The sequence below is a fragment of the Anarhichas minor genome, unplaced genomic scaffold, assembly GCF_050575085.1.
Source record: "Anarhichas minor isolate MPS153535 unplaced genomic scaffold, ASM5057508v1 ptg000004l, whole genome shotgun sequence".
In the NCBI taxonomy this organism is placed as follows: Eukaryota; Metazoa; Chordata; class Actinopteri; order Perciformes; family Anarhichadidae; genus Anarhichas; species Anarhichas minor.
The window spans coordinates 8,455,957-8,483,577 of record NW_027466450.1 but is presented as its reverse complement, the minus strand read 5'-3'; the positions used below and the strand labels follow the sequence as shown (position 1 = coordinate 8,483,577).

The following is a 27,621-nucleotide window of genomic DNA, read 5'->3' as shown; positions in this document are numbered from 1 at the left end:
GCCTCTTGGTCACACCTGCTCTGTCTCCTCCCTGTTTCCTCACCCAGTCTCCAGAGTTGAAACGCCTCATCAGCAGGCTGAGCACTCCTGAGCACTCGCTGTGACCCTCCATTTCCTGGCTGACGTCCCGGGGAGGTGATGCGACGGTTTGCCTACTGTAAGGTGGTGCTGACCACCTCTTTAGTGTGGGTGCTGGTGGATGTGTTCTTGCTGCTCTACTTCAGCGAGTGTAACAAATGTGATGATAGGAAAGACCGCTCGCTGCTCCCGGCCCTGCGAGGTGAGTATTCTGTTTCCCTTCATGAAAAGAGTGGTAAGGAAACAAAAGGGGTTTACAGTGAGTGAATTTGAAGATGTCTGAGAGCAAGTTTAAATGTTAATTCTTGGCTTTAGCAGATGTTTAGGTTAAAATACCGAAGGGAGAAAATCGAGTCCATTTCCATTTGGGATATATTGAAGGGAGTTGGTCTGAAACTGCTTTGAGTGATGATAGCCCACTGACCAATCACGCTGCACGTTAATGCTGACGTACTTGTAGGCCACCTAGACAGCTCTGACATGTCAAAGAATACGCCCAACATGTCAAACTAAAGATCTGATTGGTTGAAGACTATGACAATCAACAATATCGTCCCCCGTTTACTTAAACTGCAAAGGCTTCCAAGCGGGCCTCGGGCCTCTCTTCTTACATAGAGCAACAGGGGCGAAATCTGACTGGACAAAAGCTGTCCTTAAAACAAGCTGCACTGGAAGCAGCGCTGCAGGCTGCAGAGCAACTGAGGAAGACAGTAGCTGTGCAATTAGAAAATAAGCTAATGGGAAAAATAATTAGAATACATTTATGAAAAATTATTAAATTATAAAATGGCTATAACTTTGTGATTCTGAGAAGGCTTTGCTGACCCTGACGGCCCACCACTGATGCACTGTAACCTTGAAACAATCTCTGTGTGCGCGTTAGTTTGGGTATGTTTCAGAGATCAACCTAAACCACAGTACCTCTTTAGAGTTCATTTCCTCACATGCCCTGCAGTAAGCAGGTTTCTAAGAGGCTCGCTAAGCTGCTTTTAAGGTTGAATGAGGCAGAGCTGCCAGCTACTGAGACTGATTACCATACCAAAGTCTAATGTTACATTGGAGTTACTTTGCTTATGTAATAGCTTAAATATGATGATTTGCTCAGTAAAAGAGTGGAGGGATGACATTTTTTTAGGCGACACTGGTTTTCTGTAACATTGCAGGTGTTTAAATCCTATTTGTTCTGCCCCAAATTAAAGAGCCAGATTCACATTTAAAATTTTTGATTGAATCAATTTACCCCAAACTGATTATTTCTGAAGCTTTTCTGTTAGGTTACTCTGATTACTATTCAGTTAAAGGCGCTACATTTTATACATTAATATAGCAGCAAACAACTATTTGCTATGTAAATATAGTGGAGTAATGTCACGGATCAGAGTCACGGATTGGATCAAATATCGGATCAGCACAAAAGAAAAAAGGGAGCAATTATAACTTTGTTTTTTTGCTGACGATACTAATCGCCGATCATTGATGATCCATATTGGAAGATACAGATCCCTTTGTTGGTTGATTATAGCAGTTGGTCTACAAGGCTCCATTTGTCCCAAAAATAATTTCAACCGCTCTGAAGTCAGTGAAACCTGCATCCTTTTACTTTGTTACAGTCATCTATAGTGTTCCTCTATGAAAACACACAGTTCAGATTATTAGGAAATAAAAGATTGTATTTTAATTGATTAAAACAAATCTTGTCATTAGCAGTTTAAATGATGTATTATATGCTGTTTAGAGGTATTGTAAACAGGTCATAATTCATCTCTAATATATGTTTATGTTGTTGTGAAAACATCTCCTTCAAACAGCTGGATTTATTCTCGCCAAAGCTACATTTTACGAGATTACATGCGTGCCGAACTGGGTTGTTTGTTTGCCCTGTTAGCTGTGAGCCACTGGCTCAGCCGTCGCCATGTTGAAAGCCAAGCAAAATGCTCCCAATCTTGTATACAGCACCTTTAATGCTTGTTTAGTCAAAGAGAATGGAATCCTTAAGGTGCATTATTAAATATTTGGCCACTGGGGAGAAAAAAGAAAAATTCAAACAAAGTGACGGACAGTGATGGCGTACCTGTTTGCAAAAAGTTTCTACACAAGTATCTACACATGCAGAAGACGGAGAGCTGGTTGTAGTCAGCTTTCATTTAAATAATCTTTCAGGCCACCTGACTAATGTTCGTTTATCATTTACTCTTTGTTTTTTGGTCTTCACCAACTCATGAGGAAAGTATCTGGAGTCAGTAACTTAACTTTATCTGTCTGTCATTTGCTTAAGCTTTCTTGCTGGAAACGTTTGCCAATCGTTTGCCAATTTGTTGATTATGGTGGCTCTGACTGTACCATACAGTATATATGGTGCCGTTAAACCAATACAATGAGCTGCAAGAGGCTAAAAATGTACTTACTGTACTTACTTTACTTACTGTAATACGAGTTGTACAAATCTATAGTTTGACGTCATGGTTTGCAGTCAGCTTCTACTCCATTGCATCCATTTTAGACAAGGGGGGGCCGTGATCCCACACGGGTCATTACCAGGCTGATAATAACCTTTTAAAGAATGTCTGCCTTAAGTTCCTGTTTAGTGCATGCACTCCTCAGATCAGTGTTTTTCAGTTTGACAATAATTAACTTTATGACCAGCCCATTATGTTTATGTAAGGTTTTACGTTTTGTTTGACAAACTAAGGTAGAGTAATATAATAATATGGAAAGGAAAGAATGCTGCATAGACTTTCGTCACCACAGGTTCTTGTCAGCAGCAGGTTTATGTGAAGTCTTCCGTTCTTTTTTGCACCACACTGTAGCTGATTTAGCACTGCCCTTCCATACAATGGGTGGACCTTGGGGGACACAGATTAAAGAAAAGAATACTCCACGCCGACAGTTCATGAAATAAGCTTTCTGTTTCTTTTCTAAATCCCAATCTGAGATCCATCATCGTTGTTATTTTCTCACACTTAAGGACGCTCTCTACAGAGCAAAAAAAAGCTTAAATACAGAAGTTATCAGTGGAGTTGATCTTTTAGTTTAGACGCAGCTTTAGAGAAATTCACCTACTAAACTTTCTAGTTGGTCCTTCGGTTTTGATTTCCATTATTGACTACATTTAGTAGGAATTTATACAATCAGTCTGTTTTGCAATTTTTTGCCCACTTCAAATGTGCATGTTTTAATAAGCTGGCTTGAGATTTGTGGAGATCTACCCTGAGACAGCTACAGTGACTGTGAGCATTAAAGCTAGCGTAGGCAGTATATTTTTAGCATCATTGGGCAACAATTCCATAATCACCATATTATAATTCAAGTGGTCTGAGAGAATGACTTCTGCACCTCCTCTTGGCTCTGTTTTCAGGCTTTAGAGAATCTAGCCGGTGATTAGAGACTTTGGTCAATCACAGGTCATGTCAGAGAGAGGGCGTTCCAATTGGCGGTTCTGCAAATACAGAAACTCCTGATTCAACGGCGGAATATTGTGCAAGAAAACGCTCGCTACATGGCAAAGCAACCTTAAAAAGGAAGACAGACTTATCAACAAGACAGTCTGATGATATCGGTGAAGCGTTTCAGAGATGGAGACAAGACCATCTACTGATCAACTGACTGAAAGTTGATTGGTTAATGGACATTTAATATAATTTTACATTTTCAACATATTGAATTGACAGTGTGTTGCATCACTGCAAGGCACAGAAATAGATAGAACTCAGTTTTTTAAATTTTTTTAATCACAATCAGCCCCTTAAAGAGTCTGATATTTATGAAAATTAAATGTAATTCAGTGACTGTTGGTGCTGGATTGCTGTGTCTCTGCTGTAAACCACTGCATCTATGTTTAGCGTTGCAGCACATATGTAAATATATCTATCTATATCTATATAGATATACGTATATATATAAAAAACTTTAACTGTAGTGTTACTACTAGATGTGTTCATTCATCGAGAACAGTGAAAACAAACAATTTATCAAATAAATCATTTTGAGCATTTTGTAATAGCAATAGCACACAGAGCTGAGGTGAGAAGACACCACATGGTGTTTTGCAGAATGCTATACTTTTAGCTTTTTTAGACAAAAATATAATTCTAACTGTAAATTATTCTTTTGAATTTCCTCCCCTCCGGGCACTCATACTTTTGCAGGTATTACACTTGCAAGTCATACACATCTTCTGATCCTATAGCCGTGAATCTCTGATCTTTATGTGAGCATCACCTCACTTGGAGTTGTGTACAAAGACAGCATGTTGCAGTGAAGGTGCGCATCAGTAGGGAGGCACCGATCCGACTTATTCAGTCCCGATAGTGATACCTGGGCTTTGGGTATCTGCAGATACCGTACAATAACAAATAAATACATTTATTGAATTGTTATTCAATTATTATTATTATTTATTGTTAGAAATGATAATTCACCAGCAACTTGGTGAAAATGAAAAGGAGCTTAAGTGATTTAAATGTAGCTAGAATTTGGTCCAAACTCACACAGCAAATAAGATTCCACTATATAATGAAGTAGTTAAACATTGAACAGTTGAATTGAATAGATTGGCCCCATTGTCACCGATATCTGACCCAGCTAATTACGTCCGGACCGATATCGGTGCATCCCTGCAAATCAGGAGAGCGAGGCCGTACTCTGCAGGGCGTTTTGTTCATGGCCTGCTGTGGTTTTGTGTTCAACGGGAGCTTTTCTGATATATAATGTAATGCCAGCTGGGTCAGACTCGCAGGAAGAAAGCGGAGCGGTGCAGCAGAGGGAAGAGGTGAGGTAAAGTATGAAGGAAAGAGAGTGACGCTTGCGATGGAGCCTCCAACTGTGCACCACAGACCCTTTCCTGTAAAGTAAATGAGAATGAAAAGAGCTACAAGGACAATCTGTATGCAGATTCATGTCTTGAGTGCACCTTGACAAGAGAAATCTGGGATCAAAGAATCCAGCTGAGCTCTCACGAGACATTTAAATAATGAAACATTAGATAGAGAAGGCTAACATATACCATATATGACAAACGTTTGGAGAGAGTTGCACATGCATTGCTAATTTGTCAGAATTACGAGCTAATGAATCACATAATGGACATGTTGACAGAGAGACATGTGGCACTATATTTTTGTTCAGCACTGAAATATGAGTGATTGTTTCTCAGAAGACTCATTACCTGCAAGTGTGAGGGGAACCTTTTCACTGTAATTGCTTGGGATAAGGCTGTAGGCAGGGACATTGAATTACATTGATTGACCCGAGGACAGACGGAGCCACTGTTTTCTTCCCAGATGATCGCGGCCATCTTTTATAGTGAATGCTCCGTGTCAGGCGGAGATTGTGTCCGGCTTGAAAATACCACATAGTTTGTTTCCTAAGGCTCCTCTGATATGTGTGTTCCTAAGAAAACCAGATTCATGTGACTATTTCTAGATTTTATATGTATTCGCTCTGACTTATCTGAATGGTTTACAGTCATAATGAGGGAGTTAAGTTGTCAATTAGCTCTTACAAATAATATAACTGGCTGCCTAATGCAGCGTAAATAGGCCTATGCTAACATTTGGTATACGAATACTGAAGAAATGAAGTTAAAGGCTTGAAAACAAAACCTTTCTTGCAGGTAGGAGATCCTTGATGTGTCCCCCTCACTGAACTGTTTCATCTGTGACATGAAATACACACCAAAAGCCACAAATAATACATACTTTAGTCAAAACAAGGCTGAGAGTCTGCAGCTATGCTAGCGGCTCTGGCTATACTAAGGCACAGCAGTGCTTTGAGCTAAATGCTAAAGTCAGCCTGCTAACATGATCACAATGACGGTGCTAACATGCTGATATCTAGTTTAGAGCCATGCAGCTAGCGTAGATAAAGAGTGAAAAGAGGTACATAACTAACTTCCATTGATGTGTCAGTACACATCAATGGAAATGATCAAATAATGTGCTTTGTCAATGTTTAAAGGATTACTACGCAGAAATCTTTCTCACTTATCTTCCCTAAATAGCATAAACCTCTGATCTTACTAATGCTGTGTTCACAGAATTAGGAAGAACAGGCTACAAGTCATTGTCAATGGAAGCCGGCGATGTGAAGCTACAAACTCAGGCTCCACACTTGTCGCTGTGTGACGGACATGACGCGCTATAAATCAAAGTTGAGCTCAACATTTCTCCGCGCTCCAATGACGCAGTGAAGCGTCAATCAATCATATGTTTTTGTTTCATCCTGTTCCGTTCCATCTTAAAACAAATGCCATTAGCCAGTTCCCAGTGCTATTTAATGTTATTCCCCAGATCACAGGGATCCATAATAAATAAACAAATTACTTGTTTATGATTATATTATGATTTATTTTATATAAATAAGTGTCCCAGATTGAACTAATGATCCATCTGCGGAGGGACAGGTGACTTCACAACAAACACAGCAGGGGGGGGGTTTATCCATGCTTGAGAATTATTAATCAGTCCGACAAAATTCAAGTTGTAAAAAATAATTCAGTGGTAAAGCGGGAATGACAGTTGGCCTTATTTCAAGGCCAGAAGACTGTCTCCTACAAAAAACAAAGTATTCTGCTCTTTGCGGTTCTTGTTTACATCTGATATTACACACATCTTTCAGTAATCCACTTTCATTGTCAGATTGAAATACTGTCTCTATAAATTTACACTTTTAAACTAGTCTGTAGGATTTTTCTTAAAAAATCATATCCTGTGTTTATCCGTACCTATAGACTGATGGATTGGAGAGGCCGAGCATGTGTTTGATGAACACTTTGTTCAATCATCCAGCTCTGCTCTTCAGCTTTGTCCATCAGATTTAAGCCTGTTTCCAAAATGGAGAGTGTCAGCAGCACCATAAACAAAAGACCAAGATCAGTCGAGGTTAACAATCCAGCAGATCTCCACGAGGGGTCGTAGGGAATCCTCTTAACCTGGGACCGTGCAGCTAATGTGAACTGTGTGTCCTCCTTTTATGGAAATCACTGCCTCTGCTCTGGGAGATTATTAAAGAGGGCACAGTCATAAATCTGTGGGAGGTTATTTACCATTGGTGAAGGGAGCTGACTCTGTGCAGCAGCAGCAGCAATGCTGACGTTTTGCAGGCATCAGACTGTAGCAGCGAATAGTAAAGAAGACCAGTACTAGCTCCTGGAAAGGCTTTTGCTTTACGTTCTCCCAAATCTCAGAATTCAAGACCTCCTAATAGATTAAAATGATATATAGCTCACAGATTGTGCAGTGCTTAATACCCAGTTAGCCAGAGCCACAGCAACCAGGTGAGAGCTGAAGCTCCCTTTGTGAGAATGCACTCACATTGTCTGTATGTGTTATTGAAGGGAGTACAACATACTTTTCATATCAGCACATCCTGTATACAGTACATGCTGCCAGTACATTCATTTGTATCTTAAAACACACACGTTCGGTACTTGCAGTCTATATGCGCTGGCTTTTTACCAGTATAGAACATTACACTTTACCGAGTGCAACGAGATAGAACTAGCATGCTTTGCTGCACTCTCCTCCGCCTGAAGAGTCGGATAATAAACCCTGCACAATGCTTTCAATAAAAAAAAGGGATCTCTCAGAATTTATCTGTAGTTCATTCCCTTTGTCATGGAGCAATTTAGAATTTAAAAAAAGATAAGAGACAGACTTTTTGCCTCAGAACAGCAGATTATATATGATATAAATGATCAAAGAAGTATATTTCTAAGATATATCTATAATGTGGATCATTTTCCCTTATTATGGCATAATTTATTGTCAAAACAGCACTATATTTATCATGTTTTTTTATTCAGCTTTTGCACTCTTACTTCTTTGAGTTCTTGGAAAAACCACCACAACTGTTTTTATCTCTCTCCAATGATTAGAACAGGGCGCACAGCCAACAGACTGGGTTCAGCAAGGTCAGTCAGTGCTTTCATTTAGACAGGAGATGTGGAGCATTTGTAATTTAGTGGGCTTTTGTACCAAAGCAGTTCTTCTCTCCAATGGTTTCCTGAGCAAGAATAGACTATATATACAAAGTGATTTATTGTACAATGCAGTTTGACATTACTTCTTACCTCCGTATAGTGAGAATAATACAAAAAAGGGGGTTGATTTCTCATCAGACACCCTTTTGTTTTGCCTCTGCTATGTTACAGCGGTGATATCTCGGAGCCATGAGGGTCCGGGTGAGATGGGCAAGGCAGTAAACATCCCCAAGGACAACCAGGAGAAAATGAAGGAGCTATTTAAGATCAACCAGTTCAACCTGATGGCCAGCGACATGATCGCACTCAACAGGAGTCTGCCAGATGTGAGGTTGGATGGGTAAGCTTTGAGGGTCTTCCAGATGCATGCTGTGAATCACACTCTTTTAACACCTTCACGCGCACACATCTGCTTCTCAACACAGCAGCATTACATAGTCCTCGCCCTGCTCCTCCGCTGCCTGCAAACTTTAGTACACTTCATAACAGTCACACATTGCAAGGCGCTGATGTTTCTATATCAAAAAGCTGACATTTCGGCTGATGCTTTCGCCTTCTTTCGTCTTTATTTCTAGGGATTTCACTCCTTAATGTATGCAGGCTTGTGTGCCAGGTTCACTAGAAACTGTTCCAGTATTCAGACAAATGTGCTGGATGCCTCAGCAAGGCAGCAGGGATTCGTTCTCTTGTCAAAAGAGTCTCAACAGGGTTGAAGACAGTGATGCAGATAAAATGCTCTAAACTGTCAAAGCAATGTTATTCAGATGATTAAAGTAATTTCTAGACTGTTTGTTGAGTCCATTATATTTTATTGGTCTTAATAACTTTATCTAATGTGAAAAGACATCTCTAATTATGGGCACGGTTTCAATGCAGAATCAGATCCCTCAAGTGTGTACATTAGGCCTGGCATTAGAATGGGACTGAGGTTTTGTTTACTGTCACTCAAGATCTACTCGAGCACTTAATGAAAATCCGAGGAGCAATTTGTGAAAACACGAGCACGCGTTCGTCTCGGGCGGCTGATATGCACCGGCTTTCGCCTCTTGCGGAGACATTATCCAAGTGATTCATGTTTAAATATTCCAACTGAACACAAGTTCTCCACAGCATTTTCATTAAGTATATGCCAAAGGCTGTGCCAGTCAGACACACATCGAGAAATAGGCCACAAGAACGTCTTTTTTCACACCTACGCTACGCAGCTTTTTATGCAAATCTTACCTATACCAAGAAAACGGCAACTCTTAAGACTTTCGGCAATGTGGCGTTGCAAATTTAAAGATAAATTTGCCTGCATAGTGCAAAACAAGACCTATTTTACTAAGAAAAAGTGAACATTCAGCTGATTGCAACATTTTTTCTGTCTATTATGGCTACATCCTTCTCTCAATATAAATATTACAGCAGTTTTATTACAGAACACAGCTTAGCTTTGCAAAAATGTATCCTGCTGTGTCGTGAAATTATCCGGAGCCATGCAGAATGGCCAGTCGTCGCCTGTGAACGGCAGTAACATTTTGTCTTGAAGGCAACCTCCTGGCCTAGTTGTGTCAGTCAGCGCTGTCACTTTGAATAGACAGGACTGAACTAGCAATGCTGTCTGCTCCGATGGCTTCTTTCACCCTCCGTCACCTCCCACCACCCCTCCTCCTGCCCTGGCCGTCCACCTCCTCCACTTCTTCTGTAATGCAGCTCATTCTTTATTCAACATCATCCACGCCGCCGCCGCCCCAAGTTTGCCACATTCTCACTCTTTGGCTTTTGACAGACAGCCGTCAAGCGGACGTGCTGACATAGCTGCCAACGCCGGTTTTACTTTCTTTACTTTCTTTGGAGATATTTGTCAGTGAATCTCATATGACAATGTTTCTGCTCTGACAGCAGCATTTGATAGCAGTGAGACACACTCTCCTCTCAGACACTTTTCATATAATATAATGAGCTGTGGGTGTAGAGGACCACTTAGACCAATATATTTAGACCGGGTATGTTTAAGGTTAAGGTCTAAGGATACAAATGATTATGTTCAGGTATTACATTAGTCATGGTTTAGTTTAGTTTAGCTGCTACAAATGATTTCTTATTTAGTAGACTGAATGAATTATATAGTCTATAAAATGTAATTTCAAAACATTCATATTCAAAGAAGCTACAAGCAGCAAATGTGTGGGATTCTACGTGATTAAAGGATAATATGTGACCAAGAATGTTACATTTTATTAGTTTCTTTTACTTAACAACAACTCAAGATGAAATGGGGTTATAGTTATAGTTAATTATTATTATAACAATCTGTTAGTACTCTAAAACAGTGGTTCCAAACCTGAGGGTTGGGACCCCCACAAGAGGACCTGACATGAATGTAAGGGCTGCTTAGATGACTACAGATGAGTAACTGTTTTTCATCTAGAAGCTGTTCAAATGAAAGTGGAATTGTCATCGACTCAAAACTTAAACAATAGATATGCGATTTTTCACGAGAAGTCATAACTAGACGGGGCTTTATATTAACCTTCCTTATACCTGTAGCTCAGCAATACGCGTGGGTTTGACTTTTGCTTTGTTCAATTCTACTTTACTGATTTCATCTTGTTTTCACTGTCGCTCCATCAGCTGTAAGACCAAGCTGTATCCGGATGAGCTGCCAAACACCAGCATTGTCATCGTGTTTCACAACGAGGCGTGGAGCACCTTGCTGCGGACAGTTCACAGTGTCATCAACCGCTCTCCCAGACATTTGCTGGTGGAGATTGTGCTGGTCGACGATGCCAGCGAGCGAGGTTAGAAAGTCTACACTCACAGGTTTAACGTACATTTTGAGCTAGAATAGGCTGACGATCAATGTGAACGATACGGGAGACAAACTCTGAGCTTGGAATATAGCTTGATTATATTCTCGATTAATACATTAATCATTTGGTTTACATATATCAGAAAATAGTGATAGTAGTGATCGTAATAATACTTTCACAGAGCCCAAGTTGACATATTTAGATTTCTTGTTTTGCCCGACCAACAGTTTAAACCCAAAGATTTTAAATTTAGATTTTGACAAAAAAATCTGTTAGAAAATTACAAGAATTATCAAAAATTAATCATTTAAGTCGTGTTTCAATCAAGTGACACATTCTTTCAGCTCTGTTGAATTTCATTGCTCTACAAGTGCACCTTTGCTGAAATGTCTGTTGTTTTGTTTCAGACTTCCTGAAGAAGAAGCTGGAGAACTATGCGCGGACTCTGGAGGTGCCAGTGAGGATCCTGAGGATGGAGCAGCGTTCGGGTCTAATCAGAGCCAGGTTGAGGGGGGCTGCCGCCACCAAAGGGCAGGTCATCACCTTCCTGGACGCTCACTGCGAGTGTACTGTCGGCTGGCTGGAGCCCCTGCTGGCGCGCATCAAAGAGGACAGGTAGGAGCCAAAATAGACCACACTGAATGTTTCAATTTTAATAATGACATTTCAGAACTGATACGAAACAAGGACTGGATTCTACTCTTTGGGCGCTCATGATCTTCTCATTTTCCATCACTTTAATCTTTTGCCTGTTCAGTCATGAAACACGCTTTAATAACGCTGGCATTATCACATTTCACTGAAGTTGCGTCATCGAGTGCTTGAGCCAAAGCTCTGTCTGAATATTGATGGGACAGCAAACTATCAGTTATGAATACACTGTTGGAGCCTGACGCTGCTGATAGGAGAAGATGATCATTCTGCGTCGTCTGCTTCTGCTGCTGCCTCAGAGGAAAAGCTCCAATTACTCTAGCTTCATTTTTGTGCTAAAACCTAGACGCTGGTTAAGTCAAGATGAAAGTGAATAAGGACATTCTTAGACACGAATGGGATTTCTTTTCATTTAAAGTGAGAAGGTGTTATTCATCAGAGCATTGAGCTATTATTTCAGGATTTTTTTTTTAACTTCCCTTTTAAAGAAAACACAAGGTGTATTTGTGAGAGTGACATGGGTGGACAATGATCTATCTCATATCTGAGGTCAGACACATTAATTGTCCCTCAGGAAGAAATCAGTATCATATGACTGAGACTATTATATCATGGAGCCATTACACCTTTACTGAATGCTGCTGCAGATGTATGTCTATAAGTATGGGTGCAGACTGATGAGATGGCGCAGAAAGAAAGTACACAGTGTGTTGACTGCAAGTTCTCATGATTGATGATACAGGTTGTTTTGGTAGACCTAAAGAAAGGCTGAAAGGGCTGGTTGACATCGGGTTTGAAACATTTTTTCAAATTTTGAGATAACACTATGACCTCATGGCAAATGTATTCAAAATGCAATTGATTATGTTTAAAAAAAAGAAGCAAATTTTGCTCAGTTGTAAATACAACGTGCAATATATTATTATATTATCATGATACAGTTACACTTGAAATTTACAATAATATTGAAAAATGTCCCTAATGCAAAGGTGAGTAAAAGTGCTCATTAGACCTGTTTTGAAGGACAGACTTTGCTATTTACTTTTATATGCTAGCAGCCTGGCCCTTTTTTGGTTAAGATACCCTTCTGACTGGAGCCAACCTAGTAGCTAAAATATAGCTGACAGACTAAACTAGCAGTATTGTTCCTCCTATACTAGTAATAGTACTCTACCTTTGTCTGTGATAATCTATGCAGAATTAATAAGACTTAACAAATGCTTGAAAGCTATTTTAATAATGCCACAGCTACTTTTGGGGGATTCTCCCAGATGCAGATTTTTGTATTGATGCTAAAGCATCTCAACTACATTAGGGGGTCAGAAGACTAGATAGGTGCTGTATGAATGCTAGTTGTTCATTTACCATTTATTCTCTGCTCCACTTTGACTTTTCATTGTCATTGTTGTATTTTGGCGATTAATCGACAAGTGATTGAAGTAAACATCCAGCTGATTGAAAATCCTCCAGCTTTTCTGTCCATTATGATAAATAAAAAATCTACAGAATAATCCATAATAGAAATAGTAATTTGAGATCAACACTTGGCTTCCATTACCTTTAAAATACGAACCATTACCTGATTTGATTTCCCTTTCTTGTATGTATTGTATCTTTTTAAATAAGCATTGAATCTTACACTGTATTTTTCTCGTGTCTTCTTGTGTTGTGTCTTTCAGGTCAGCAGTGGTGTGCCCTATCATCGATGTCATCAGCGACGAGACGTTTGAATACATGGCAGGCTCAGACATGACCTATGGTGGATTCAACTGGAAGCTGAATTTCCGCTGGTACCCAGTTCCCCAGAGGGAGATGGATCGACGCAAGGGGGACAGAACTCTGCCTGTCAAGTACGCAAATAAAACGTCCTCTTTTAATGCTAAATCTAGATCATTCAGAGGAATGCGTGACTAACTGTCCACTTGTGTAATGTATTTTGATTAAGAATTAAGAAAGAGGAGGTCGAATACAAAAAAAAAAGTTGAAGAGACATATTTGTAAGTTCAAACTGATGTTAGTTCTCAGTTTCTCATCTAAACTAAAAGTGGGTTTATCTGTGATGGCAGCCGGCTACAGTGGAGACGTGGATAGTTAGATTTCTCCTCCCAAACTCCTCTCATGAAAAGTGCCATTTTTATCTTGCTGATATAAATAGATGGTTTTTCCTCTGTGTATCCCACTGATGAAAAACAACTGCCTAAATAGCATCCTGGTAGTTGTGATCGTGCTCCTTTGAAGCCCAAGTGATATGAGCTCATTTATTTCAAAAATAGAAAAGCAGAAACTCTACTGACAGTTGCCTTTTTATGGGGCTACACAAAGCCAAGCACACTTTGTCATCTGTATGCAAATCACTCCCAGCAACAAACAACATCCTTAATTAAGGGCCGACTTTAACATAGAATGAATTAAAAGATGAAAGTAATCGCCCCTCTGAGGCTTTGTTTCAAATTGTCAAACAAATTGGTCTTTTATTATATTCTGAATGTTCCTTAGAGTTACACTAAGGTACTAATAAATAGAGCAAAAAGAGAAGTCATATTACAAAAGGATTGTTTTGCTTTTCTTGCAGGACTCCCACCATGGCAGGAGGATTATTCTCTATACACAAATCATACTTTGAAGAAATAGGAAGCTACGATCCAGGGATGGATATTTGGGGCGGAGAAAACCTGGAAATGTCTTTTCGAGTGAGTGACAGACCGGGGAGGATGCTACAGTATCTTGATGTTATCATGTCCCCAGAGTTGGTTGATGTCAACTGGTACATGCCGTCTCCCTTTAATGCATCCATGTTTACCTCACTTGCATCTTTTGATCGAATCGTAGTCACTTCCCCTTAAGATTCAAGTGAGGGATCCAAGGGAAAAATGCAAGGAAAGAGGAATCATAGAAATAGTTTAGTGAAATGAGATGTCCTTACCTCTCAAAAGAAAAAATACATCATTATTTAGTTCTGCTTAGAATGTCCTTTCATGTTTTGAGGGGAAAAGGAAAACATTTTATGGGACAATATGGGATTTTATTGCTGATTGCGATAGAAAGACTCACAATATCGTCACAGGAGTGACTTCAAAAAGAGTTCACTATTATGATAGAGAAGTGTAAAATAGAGCCTCATTAAAAAAAAAAGAAAATCAGGAATTATCATGTAAGGAAGAACAGACACACAATGTTGCTATTTTAAAATGCATGTATCCTTTATTTATGCAGGAGGTTTGTTTTTCACAGTGTGTCCTACATATCTGTAATACATGTTTTTGTTTCTTAACTAAATGCAATTACAGTATTTTTTTTAGTGCCATTTTAAGAGTTTTAAGCATAGTTCGATGATTATCTGGATAATATCATGAATCACAATTATTTTTCCCAGGATAGTTATTATTGTCCCATGTCAGTATGTTATTATTAGCTCACATCTAATAGCACAGTGATTGATTTGCAGCTTCACGTGTGACTGAATAGAAATGACACAATAGACAATAAACCATGTTTATTGCTGAAAGACAACAGGCAGCGGTGAAATCTTTCTAAATAAAGTCCAGGCTTAAGACCCCCTCTGTCTCCTGGACTATACAATGGAGGTTAAAAGGGAAATTAGAGATTATCCAAAGGAACCTCTTTATGAATGATGAAACACAAGAATAACTTTCTTTCTTAATCAGGTCTACAGTTGATACACATCCACTCTTATCATGACTAGATTTTGAATAAGAAAACACATGAAATATAGGTATTTGGGAAGAATATGGTTTCTTGTTTCTTTGCTTAAGCCTCTTTGCTTGCAGATTAGGAGCGTCGTAATGTGTCTGTGTTACCTGAGGATCAAGGAGCGAGGCACGATCAAATAGGGGAAGTGTTCAGTTTGCATCGAATGTATTTGTCTGCTTTCGTGCCCCACGCTATATGAAGCTCCATTGTGTGTTTGTGTCTGCAGATCTGGCAGTGCGGTGGCTCGTTGGAAATAGTAACATGTTCACACGTGGGCCATGTTTTCCGGAAGGCCACCCCGTACAGTTTCCCCGGAGGAACGGGCCAAGTCATCAACAAAAACAACAGGCGCCTGGCCGAAGTCTGGATGGACGATTTCAAAGATTTCTTCTATATCATATCACCAGGTACAGAGCTGAGCCACTGTCTGGCTGCATCTTTCTGCCTCTGGAATAGTAGTGTCACACGTGGACGACAGTTCTAACATGAATTCTGCATGTTTTTTAAAGTTTCCGGGAATGTATAGTACAGTCAGGGATTTAATAGACATTTGCCCCTCTTTGCCACTCATGTGCTCGCTGAATTAGCAAATTGCTGTGAAAAGGAAAAGTCTGCTCTTTGATTCTTTTATTGTCTGACATGGGACTTTTATCTTGCTCATTTAAGAATTTATATTTCTCCTTTCACTCCCCCTCACATTGGATTTATATGCTGCATTTGTCATTTCCAAACGGATTCATTAATTTCTTCTTTCAGACACATTTTTAACTGCTCCTCTGAAAATCCGAGTTAAAGAAAATTGTCAAAGATGGTTTCCTCTCCAACACGGACTTCTCTTAGACAAAGCTCAAACACAGACAAACTAGAACAATAGGTACAGTGCAGATTGAGAGATGAGTACCTCTCCAGCTGTCGACTTGTAATTGTGATTACCCTTTAGCAGACAGCAGTGTCCCGGAAATCTCTGGTTAAGTGATTTAGACGCCAGCTAACCTATGAGGGATCATCAGTAATCTGCCGATCTCATGGCTAAAATTGAGACCTTCTCCTCCACACAGTCGTGCAGGATTCTCCCACAGGCAGGTGTGCAGACGGAGCCGCGGTCGTGATGGATGAATCTTTCTGCGTATTGTGGCCCCGCAATGACCGTCTGTTCCTCCAGGACATTAGGGAGAATGATCTGGGCGACGCTGCTGCCAGACCTCACTTATTGGCACAGAGGAACACAGTGTGTCGCACACAGGCTGAGTTTGGGAGTGGCATCTAGTGATCCTATTAAAAGTGCATCTTCCTCCTCGTCCCTCATGTGCACGGGTGATTTGAAGATCAAAGAGGTTATTCATCATTTGCTACATGGGATGCTCAGAGTCAACAGAGAGAGGGAAAGATAGAAGGGGAACTGGAGAACCAGAGGAGGAAGAATGGCCTTCAGCACTTAGCTTTTATCTGCCAGCTTGAAATTTCTGTTTCCCAGTTTAGTGTAAAACCTTGTAGGTGTTACAGAAGGTGCTGTTTGCACTGTCGGGCTCCTGTTTCATGGATGAATACACCATGCTTACGTGTTTGTATTGTATTTCCCTTATTGCAATCACACTCTTTCATGATAAATGACCACCCTGGATCTATCTACATGCAAGTTATGAGTCCTTAAGAGGCATTCTGGGGAGAAACCATCTGCCTAATGTGTTTGTAAGTGCCTGTGCCCGGTCGCTGTCTAATCCTTCCTCAGTCTTCAGTTGCATCGAGGCTGATACATTATGCAGTCTCCATGTTGGCTAAAATAACATGCATCATGGCACACAGTTTGCCACAATTGTTGCATTTGTGCATTTCTGAAGGAGCTGTCTTATTTAAATTGGATTTGACTTAGTTTCCTCACGTGCCCTCGTTTGCAGAAATGAGGTGATTTCTGTGTGTTTATGTATAGAAGATCCGTCTCTGACCACCCACACAGGCTATATTTTCAGGTAAGGTGGCAAAGTGTTGTTTTTTTATAAAGGGTCCCTCTGGTGTTTAGTCTTGGTGGTGCAGGCCATCGCGCCTGTTCTTCTATTTTCTGAATTAAAACATGTAAATAATAAGATAAACACTGACTGATGATTATATATCTGAATCCCTGTCTTGACATTTCATCTGTAGGCGTGATGCGGGTGGACTACGGAGACGTTTCTTCCCGTAAAGACCTCCGTGAGGCCTTGAAGTGCAAACCGTTTTCCTGGTATCTAGAGAACATCTACCCAGACTCCCAGATCCCAAGAAGATACTACTCACTTGGTGAAGTATGAGCTTTCTCGTACTCTGATCTCCCATAATGCAGCTAAATGATAGATGCAGGCTGCCTTCCTCTGCATTCAGTCAGATATGTCCTTGTAGCTTCTGGGCTTGCGTTTTCAGAAAGATAATATCGCTGCGAGATAAATCTCAGAATCCAGCAAAAGCTGGGCGAAACGAGATAAAAACAAACATTCCCAACTGTTCGTATTGAACGCGTAGGATAAACAAACAAGGGGATGTCAGTATTGATGTTTACACAGTTCTGCTATGAATGCTGGGTAGCTGAGATAAGGCTCATGTATACATTCTACACAGTCTCATGGCAAAGATTTGTGTTGTTCAAAAATTAATTATTAAAGACAAGAAAGTGCAAATATAAGTCAGAGTCCCACTCAAACAGGGTTGTAAATTGTTACCCAGCAAGTTCTGCAGTTTGTTGTGAAAAATATGTATTCCCCTTTTCTACAAATCTGAAAAAAAACAGAGGTCATTTTTCATCAGACGATCGCTTTAATAAGCAGAGATGGAACATACAAAGTAGTTCCTTTAGAAATTAGAAAGGGGATTGTGGGAATTGCGCGATAATTTGCAGCTAAACCGTGAGAACTCATGGCTAATTGTTTTCAAGATAACATAAGTTTTAGTTCCTTTTTATTTGTTAGTTTCCCTTCACACAGAAAAGTTTTTGAGTGACCTGAATTTGCCTCCTGATGCCCATGGCGCCGTGTCGACAGCATGGCCTAAAGTCAGCACTGACATGCAGTGTGCTGTCTGTACGATAGCCATAATGTCAGCTGAAGAACTGGTGAAATGAGCCTGTAATCCTCCAACATTCATGCAGCTGAGGATGAGAGGATTTTAATCTGTGCTGCTCTGCTGTACTGCAGTACAAGCTGATTCTCTCTCTCTCTCTCTCTCTTTCTGTAGCCACTGCAGCACTTCAACTCCCATCTTCCCCTAAAGCAGACCTCTCCCGACTGATTATCATCCTCCATAACACACAGTCAGCATTTCTTAAACAGCTGAAACCATTAGGTTTTATATCACTTAATTATGAACGCCGTTCTGTTCCTGCGTGATTGGCATAATAAGTTGCTCAGGCGACGTATAGAGCAAGCTCAGTTTTATCTCCGTGAATGTATAAGTTGAATGTATCAGCCCCACTGAGTTGACTGTGAAGTCAGCGGTAGGGGTTACTCAGGCTGAGCAGTCAGGTCCCTTTTCATCCATTTATCTTTAGAAGCGAAGATAATGGGTAGAATCTGAATTAACACAATTTGGTGGCACAATTAATGTTATATAGAGGATTTTTAGGGCTTCAAATAACGATTATAATCATAATTATTTTGTTGATTAATAATTTTGTCTCTGAAATAGTAAAGAAATGCCTGCAATTTCCAAGAGGCCAAGGAGGCATCATCATATAATCAGGTTACAATGATATATGAGAAAGTAAAGCCTCAATTCCTCACATTTAAGAAACTGGAACCAGCACATGTTTGGCATTTTGCTTCTAAAATGACCAATACGATCATCAAAAAATAGTTACAGATTAATATTCTGTCGAACGACTATTTGTTTATTTGACCAACTTCAGCTTTAGCTTTAAAGATTTTATCAAGTATCGTTAAATTCTTATGGAATCAGATCATGGACCCTGGCAGAAAAACATGGTGAAAAACGTGCGTTTTTCATGATTGCAGTTTGAAAGTAAATCACTAGTTTGATTATTTTGGGATTACATTGGCTGTAAATGTCAGGTTTTTTTCGACCGCTTCAAATGTGTGGAAAGTAAGTTTCCGCTTCACTTTCCGTAGAACACACACAGAGTCTATCATCAAAAGATCACATTATACCAAAACGGAAATAGTAGCAATGAAAAAAAAGGACATTCATGAAAACTACCAGAGAAAAGGGGGGGTCGTAAAAGAGATGATTAACTTTTAATGAGAAAGATAGAGCAGGATCTGACTGGCTTCTGTTTGGTTACAGTTGCTAATGAGTTTGAAATTAGCCCATCTAGAGACCGGAAGTTAATTTCAAATCAGAGTTAAAGTAACTTAGAATTATTTGTTTTCCTTCTCATTTTTCTGCCTGTAGATCAGAAATGTTGAGACCAACCAGTGCGTGGACAACATGGGGAGAAAGGAGAACGAGAAAGTTGGCTTTTTCAACTGTCACGGCATGGGTGGAAACCAGGTGATGAATATGTATTGTTTGTGGTCTGGATTCTGCTTTTTAAACTATGTGCACACAATGTGCTATGAACACATGCTTTTAGAAGCATTTCTTTTGTCAGTGGAATGTAGAATAAATCTCTTTTAGATTAACATTAAACAAGCCGAGCCTTTGATGCTTCTTTATCCTGGATACATGAGCTTTAGGATTTTGCCTTCGCTCGAAAGCTTGAGCTCAATCAGGTTGGATGCAAAGTGTGTGTGAATTGCCAACTTTTTTAGTCAATCCACCGATTTTCAATTTAAATTCAAGTTGGGGGTTTTTGCCAAGTTTTTTTTTTTGTCGTCTCGAAAGTCCTTTGTTTGATTTGGCTCCATGCTGTGGGTCATTGTGAAGTGCCAAGAATTTGATTGTACTTACTCCTCGTTATGGGACATTGTGTGTAGCTGCACTACACGAGACACAATCTCAATGTAACCCTGAGATAACAGGAAAACATGGTCAAGGGGATAGATAGCACTAAAGCTCTACTCATTTTAGACAGTACATGACATCTAAATTGGGCTTGGCACCACACAAACCATGAGGGCTGTAAATCTAAATAAAATCACTAACAAGTATGTGCAACTCATTCCCATATCCTCGCATCAAAGACACGTTGCAGCACATTGATTTCACACACTTCTAGCGATGATGTTGATGCTCCATCTTCTGAGAGAGACATCTGGTTTTCCAGGTGTTCTCTTACACGGCGGATAAAGAAATTAGGACGGACGACCTCTGTCTGGACGTCTCCCGCCTCAACGGACCCGTCGTCATGCTCAAGTGTCACCACATGAAGGGCAATCAGATGTTCGAGTACGACGCCGAGGTAGGATTCATATTCCCCGTAGCAGCCAAATAATCCATAACCAGGCTGCTGTTGCAGACGGCCATTCTCTGCTTCCTTGATGCCTGATGTTTTGAAAAATGACTTTGATGAAATGCTGATTGATGGGTTTGTTGTTTGTGCCATTGGGGAGGACTTGGGTAGTACTGCTTTGCTGCCACCAGATGGTGCTGTGTGTCCGTTTTTTTTAGCTGCACAGAAGTTGTTTTCTCCACCCCAGCATCTGTGTCTCTCCTCTCATGTTCTCTCCTCTTTCACTTAGTATGTTGGCAAGTGGGAATATGATTTTGAGGTAAGCTGTTCAAGTCATTGCCCCTGAATATTGCTCCATAGTTTGAGTCCTGTGATTCGAGTGTGGTGATTTACCCCGGATCTCCGTGTAAGTGTCAGTAGAGTAGATGATTTATGGTTTATCAATTTTTGGCAGAGGATTGAAGTTTAATCTTTGAAATGGATTTTGAGCCGGGTGTTTTATTTAAAATGAATTATATTTATTTATTCATTACCAAAAAGGTCAGCAAAGAAAATGCACTGCAGTACATGTATCTAAAACAAATGCAGTCTAACGCAACATTTCTGCTTGAATAAAATATTTATAGATAATTATTTTTGAATCAACACCTCTTTTTTAGAGACGTGTTGATTCAACTGCATGGCCATTCTGGAGGGTGTATTCTGTGGTGCTGTTTCTGCCATTTAATCCACCACATAATTAAAATCACTTGGGTGTACAACATTTTAGAAACACCTGCCAGTTTGAAAAACAAACCTAATCCCAATGCATTCTGCAATGTCGTGTGGCACAGTACAGACCTTATGGCCTCTAAGATGCACTCTGGTAAGACACTACTGTATTTACACAACATATAAATGTGTGAGTGACTCATTGTTTATTTATAGTAGCACCAACATGAAAACAAAGATTAGATGGCCGACAAAGCCAAAAAAACTGCATAGGTTCATTTTACTTAATATTCCTGGTTATGCAAGATGTAATATTCTTACAATGACATTATTCATTGAAACACAGAAACAGATGTCGCATAGAGACATTTTGAATCCCCGGCCTAGGACAACAACAATATTCTCCTCAAGCCCTGCTGACTCAGAACTCAAAGCTCATTATGGATTACACAACACAAAAAGGATCTTTTATATTAACAATTCATGTGTTTTCTTTTAAACCGCTGGGAGACGGTTAGAAAAGACTACTCTGAACACAGTGTTATCTCTCAGTGATTGAGGTGTCCTATCGCTGACATGTAGATATGACAAGGAGAGGAAGCCGGGAGGCCTTTCCATCAAGCAGCGAACAAACCCAATGAGAAATCTTTTCATTACACTTTGTTCTCTGGGTGCATTCTTAATATGGAAAACTGAATAATTCATAAACTAAGAGGACTGGACTCTGTTGTAAGCAACATTCGGGGTTTCACAGCTGACAGTGGCCAAGTTCATTTTAAGCCCAAGTGTGATGGACAGGGACCGAAACCTGGGTGACTACAGTGCCATTAACATTTCATCTGCTCATCAGTTTCACTTTCACAGGAATACCTGACTTCTCCATATTCCTGATGTAGTCATTCACAACCGTGACAGACAGCCTTACCTCTTCTTCACCTGCTCTACTGTTTCAGCCCAACAATAATTATGTGTTCACTCTGCTTTGTCCAACGATCACAGGTGAATACACCAGTTAGAGGCAGTCAAAAGGATTCCCTTACTCTTACTCACACACAGAGTTTAAGTTCAAATGGGAAAATTGGCCGATTTTATCCAGCTCTGCTTTTTACTTTGGTACATGTGAAGTTTTGCGTTAGTGTAGACGAACAGTTTCATTCCTGTATTTTTAAACCAAATGAGAGCTGTCAGGTTGTGTCAGCCACAAAATAGGTCAGCTGCCAAAATGTAAGACTTTGAATGCCAGCACTCTGACAGCACTGAGTTTATTAGAGACATATTATGAACAACAACAACAACTCTATACTAATATCGGCTTCACGTAATATACGTAGAGATGGGTAAGATTCTCATGGTAACACCCTGCAAGCATTCTGTGCATTGACGATGTAACGCCATTTTTGTTACATTTGGGTTGTCTTCATGCTCTTTGCAAATCGGAAACTCATTATTGCAATCGCTCTGATGTGGTAAGAACCAAAGCCACAGTTTGTGGAACCAAAAGAGGAAGCGAATACATTTTAGTCAAATCAAAACATTTGCTTATTGGTTATTTTGATAAATTGATAAAAACATCCGTAAGACAAAAAAATGATGTCAAAATCCGTACAGTACAAAAATGCTGTGCATTGCCTACTCATTTGTAGTATATGAAAAAATATGTTTTAACTAGTATTATCTGTATTGTACAGATATATAAATACATTGTTGTATTTTAAATCTGTTTTTATCAATTATTGATGTGGTAGTTGTCCCTGGTGAAATTTGGCTCAGTGTTAAGATATGTGGTTTCATACTGTGAATTTAAAGCCTAACTAAAAACTGTGTCTTTCATAAACGCTGACATGTGTGCAAGAATTAGGTCCAACTGTCATTGAAAAAAATAAATCACCTCTTATTAAACTGTAACAACCTGGCTGTGAAGAACAGATTCATTTAACAATAACTAATGACTCTTGGACTTACCTTCACTACCATCTGTCCCTTTCAATCCCGGCCCGCCGCAGAAGCACACCTTCCTCCACATGATCACCCAATCATGTCTGACCATCAGCCGTCTGGAGGACGGCACCTACGGCCCCACAGTGGAGCCCTGTAACAAAAGCCCCATGCAGGCCTGGATCCTCCACAACTACACGCGTCGGGAAGTGGCTAGACGCCTTTACTTCAACCCCACTGATTATTTTCTCTGAGCTGTGGGGCCTGAGGTGAGCAGGTTAGCACAAATTAGGCTGAGAGCAGAAGGTGGTGGTCATTGTAGCTGCTCAGTAGTGATGTAGTTTGTCATGAGCATTGTTAGAAGTAGATTAGTTTGACCTGTTCGGCCTTCAGTAGGCACCTTTGTAGCCGTTTTTAGCTCTTTTTTTTCTTCTTTTTTTTCTTGTTTTTGTCAGTGAGGGCTGATGAATGCAGAGCTTGTTGTTATGATGTTGATCTTTCAGGTATCAGTCAGAATGTGCATGCAAATTGTTTTAGGAAGCACTAAGTAGCTTTTACCGGTGACCTTTCAGGGGGAACGTATGGAGACGGGGGCAGAGGCACACGGAGCAATGACAAATGTCCCATCAAGATGGTTCCGTGTATAATATGCTATCTGCAAGACCTTTAGCCAGTCTTCATGCTAAATTAGATCTCATTTGACATTTATTTTCCAGCATAAATATTTTATTGTGATGTGAAAATCCACCGGCTGTCCCCTGGACTGGCTGCGGCTGGTGAATGATGCCCGAGATGCAGAAGGACGTGTTATTTTTAGCTGATTATCTACGTACAGGACTAATTGAAACGGGCTTACCATTGTTCGCAAGTTCTTTTGAAGTGATCCTTCATTGTGAACCTGCCTTTCATGGCCCTGGCCTCTCAGGCCACTCTCCTATTGGCCTGAAGCAGCTGTGTGCACTGTGTGCCATGTACATATTGTAAATCCAATGAATCCCAATTATCAGTGCTGTTCACCACTCGGCCTGCAGCTTATTTACATACTTTTGTAAGGGAACGTTTTGTTTTTGGCTCAGTATTTCTGTCCATTTCAGTGTTGTTGCTTTTCTGCTTTTTCCCAGTCTGTCAATTTCTCCATAGCCCATTCCGTTCTGCTGAGTTATATGCTGTTTGCCCCTCAGAGTCCTGTACCGTTGTGTCTCTCAAAAAACTAAAGAGCAATTTCACTGTAGCATGCCACAGTTTTTGTGTGCAAGCAGGGTAAATTGGGTAAGGAGCTCCCATGGCTGCTGGTGTGTGTCAGAGTTGCGGCAGGAGAGTGACCTGCTGTTAGATGGCCTGATTTGCTGTTCACACTCAGAGGTCCTCGTGGTATAGCCACCACCAGAGGAGAGCAAGTACACAAGAGCAGAGCAGCTTTAGAGCAAATAAGGCTGTTGCCTGACTCTGCCTTCAGAAAAAAAGGAATCTGCTGCTTTTGTATTTCCCACAAAAAGAAAAGCAGCCCAGCCCTCTAGATCACCAGAGTCAGCACAAGATCACGCCAAACAGGAACTCTTGTGCCTTTCAGCAAGTTCACTGCGCTTTCTTGGTGACAAAAGGATAATGTTCCTCAACCGGGACTTGCGGTTAGAAACCGTCCTCATTTAATTAGCCGGTCTCAGCTGTGCACACACTCAGCGACTTGCTCCGGAGACGCTAGTTGGTTAGCTCGGAGGCTGAGATGGGAGTTTTCTCAGCCCCAAAGGAGGCATGAAATAATTACGAGCAAAGGACAAGACCTCGCCATTTCTAGTATTTTTTTATTAAATGTGGAATGGTTTTTCCACCTTCCACCGTTATACTCCTCTTCTGTCATCTCTGCCGTTAGAGCGGGTTTGGATCTTTGAATGAAATGAAATGAAAAAACACTGTTCTCATTATTGCCTAAGCCATGCAGGTTCTAATGATTGACAGATTAGATCTACCTCCAGTTCGGAGATGCTCCATGTGCGAATACGCCTTTAAAGAGAAGTACTTGCTGATTATACTGCTTCTCATTTGCTAATTCTTTACCTAACAAGCTGCTTGTTTTTTTTTCTTTCGTTTTTTGGCAGGTGTGTAAGGTCGAACGTCACATGCTCTCTTTGTTCTTGTTCTGTTTGAACAAATGTGCCCTGTAGGGCGGTCCGCAAAGTATACTTCAGGAAAGATGTGTGTGTGTTTGTGTGTGTGCACACACTTCTTTGTATCCAGGCAGAGAATGTCAGGCCCTTGTGTTTTATAGCTTAAGATCAAACATGGCCTGAGCGTTTCTATGTGCTCATTAGTCTGAATATCCTCTGTCAACAGTCAAAGCACAATCTTGTTTTAATGAAGAAATATTCCTCCATCGCAAGATAAATACTGCTCATGTTTTAATGTTGCATGCATACTGTGTTTATAGATGCTCTTATGTGCACTGCTGTTTAGTTTGAAAATGACTCCCAAGATAACCTGGTGCAGACAGGTGAAACTAAGGTTATCTCTTCTTTTGTGATACTTTATGTTGCGCTGTAAAGTCCAATAGCCAGTTTTCTTTTTTTTAAACGGTAGATGTTATTATTTCCAAAAATTCACAACATGTTTTTATCAAACAAAATATTCAGCTTCAATCTACATTTGTTGCTTTTTAGCCTTTCAAAAACAACATTTCCACTGCTGTCTAACACTGTCTGCTCTCCCGCTTGTCTCACACAAACAGAGGAACGCACTGACGACTTATTTAAAAAAAAACTAAAACGTACTGATTAATTGCTTTATTCAAATTGAGGATTTTGATCAAAGATCATTGATCTGTTTAGAGCGATGTCATAGAATATGACAGACATTCAAAGTTCCATTTAAAACCCTCAATAGAAGCTTTGAATGTTAAAAAAATGATACAGTCATAGTCTTAGTAGCGTCTACAATTTTATTTTTAACATAATTTTCCCAGTTTATCTCTTGCCATTGTTTTCTTAATTAAGCAGCGTTTCTGCTTCTCCTTAAAAAACAACTTCAGCTTCTCCACTTCTCTGCATGGGATCATTAGGACGAGAGAAGCAACTCAAGTGAGCAGCAAAATTGCGGATGCGTGTTACTTCAGAGGCAATGAACACAAATGGTTAATCAAGGCCATTGAGAGCTCTCTTCCAGTTGTTAGTAGGGAGTGCTATCTCCGGAGCCTTTGTGGCAGATAGCCATAGATTTCTGTGGTGCTTGCTCATGTGGTGCTTGAGTTCAGCTCATCACAACAGGTGAGTTTTTTCCAGTCTGGACATTAAGCTCTGTCTTCTGACTTTTCTGGTTTGTTTGATAGAAGAGTTAACAGACAGAAGGGAGACGGATGTTACTAATAACGTAAATAATGGCTGTGTTCTATTAAAGTTCTATTTTTTTAACCTTTTGTTTCGGTGAAATGAACATTATTAACAATGCGAGAAGCAGTGACTTCCCATCATTTCTGTTTTGCTAATAATTAAGTATATTAGCATCTTGGTCTGATATCGCTGGTCAGGCTTTTCAAGAGGTGGTTTGGACATTTGGCCTCCTCCTACTGTCCCACCACCTGACTGCACCTCTGCATCCAATGTTTGCTGGCATTTTATCCCCGGATTAGGCTGCCAACACTTAACTAAAACTCACACTGAGCCGGAAGCAACAGAAAACGGCCACAAGCTGCAGACTAAGGTGTCGCTTATCAGTTGTATCAGCGCCGCTAGCAAACCTTTTTCGTTACATCAACCCATTTGATCCAAAATAACCAAAATATTGCTTAGTGCAGCTAGTCTTATTTGTAAAACATTTTGATGCTTTTGATGCTCAGCAATCATTCACAGAGAAAACCTGTAAAGTGGCCATGACAACAGTCTCCCCGCCAACAATAGCCTCAATTTTCCGAGCAACCTCGGTGCACGTTGTGTTCTATAAAGGGCACGACTCTCGCTTTTTCTCGACTTGAACATCCTGCTCCATTGATGTGCTTAATGTTTTTTCTTGCTCCAGCTCCAGTTACTGAGTGCAACAAGCTCTGGCCATTTACTTGGGTCGAAAGGTATTTTTGTGAAATGTGGGAGATCAATATTTGGAAGTGCGTCTGTTAAGGTTCATTTCAGTCATCCAGGTGGATTCAACTTTCTCCAGAAGTACACTCAATGAGGCAGATAGAGGGAAATTATAACTGAAAAGCGTCAGCAATAAATAAGTCTCAAAACAGACAATACATTGAAAGCATTCGTGTATGTTTGTACGTCAGTATGTGCCGTGTTTACATCTAATTACCTGCGTCTTCGTCCTTCCCTCTCCAGCGGCTCACCCTGCTGCATGTGAACAGCAACCAGTGTTTGGACATGCCGTCCGAGGAGGACAAGATGGTCCCCACCCTGAGAGACTGCAACGACAGCCGCGCTCAGCAGTGGCTGCTCCGTAACATGACCCTGAGCGTCTGA

General features: G+C 40.3%; 1 protein-coding gene across 3 annotated transcripts; it reads left to right on the top strand.

The window, feature by feature from the left end:
* The first annotated feature begins 138 nt into the window (after positions 1–138).
* Positions 139–27,621, top strand: galnt13 (polypeptide N-acetylgalactosaminyltransferase 13). Of its 3 annotated transcripts, none has more exons than XM_076103958.1 (11): positions 139–280; positions 8,228–8,396; positions 10,673–10,839; positions 11,259–11,466; positions 13,182–13,352; positions 14,075–14,192; positions 15,440–15,620; positions 17,353–17,492; positions 19,588–19,686; positions 20,402–20,536; positions 27,481–27,621. In XM_076103958.1, exons 1-11 carry the CDS (start codon positions 139–141, stop codon positions 27,619–27,621), a joined length of 1,671 nt encoding a protein of 556 aa, XP_075960073.1. The 3 variants fall into 3 exon arrangements, with proteins under 3 accessions (XP_075960073.1, XP_075960065.1, XP_075960057.1); XM_076103950.1 differs by lacking the exon at positions 27,481–27,621 and adding an exon at positions 23,245–24,322; XM_076103942.1 differs by lacking the exon at positions 27,481–27,621 and adding an exon at positions 23,242–24,322.

What these genes read in the sequence shown, in the direction of transcription:
- galnt13 (XM_076103942.1), top strand. Translation starts at nt 139, where the DNA reads ATGCGACGGTTTGCCTACTGTAAGGTGGTGCTGACCACCTCTTTAGTG. An exon ending in CCAGATGTGAGGTTGGATGG is followed by an intron (nt 8,397 to 10,672) that starts GTAAGCTTTGAG and finishes TCGCTCCATCAG; the next exon opens with CTGTAAGACCAAGCTGTATC. An exon ending in TGTTCGAGTACGACGCCGAG is followed by an intron (nt 20,537 to 23,241) that starts GTAGGATTCATA and finishes GGCCCGCCGCAG; the next exon opens with AAGCACACCTTCCTCCACAT.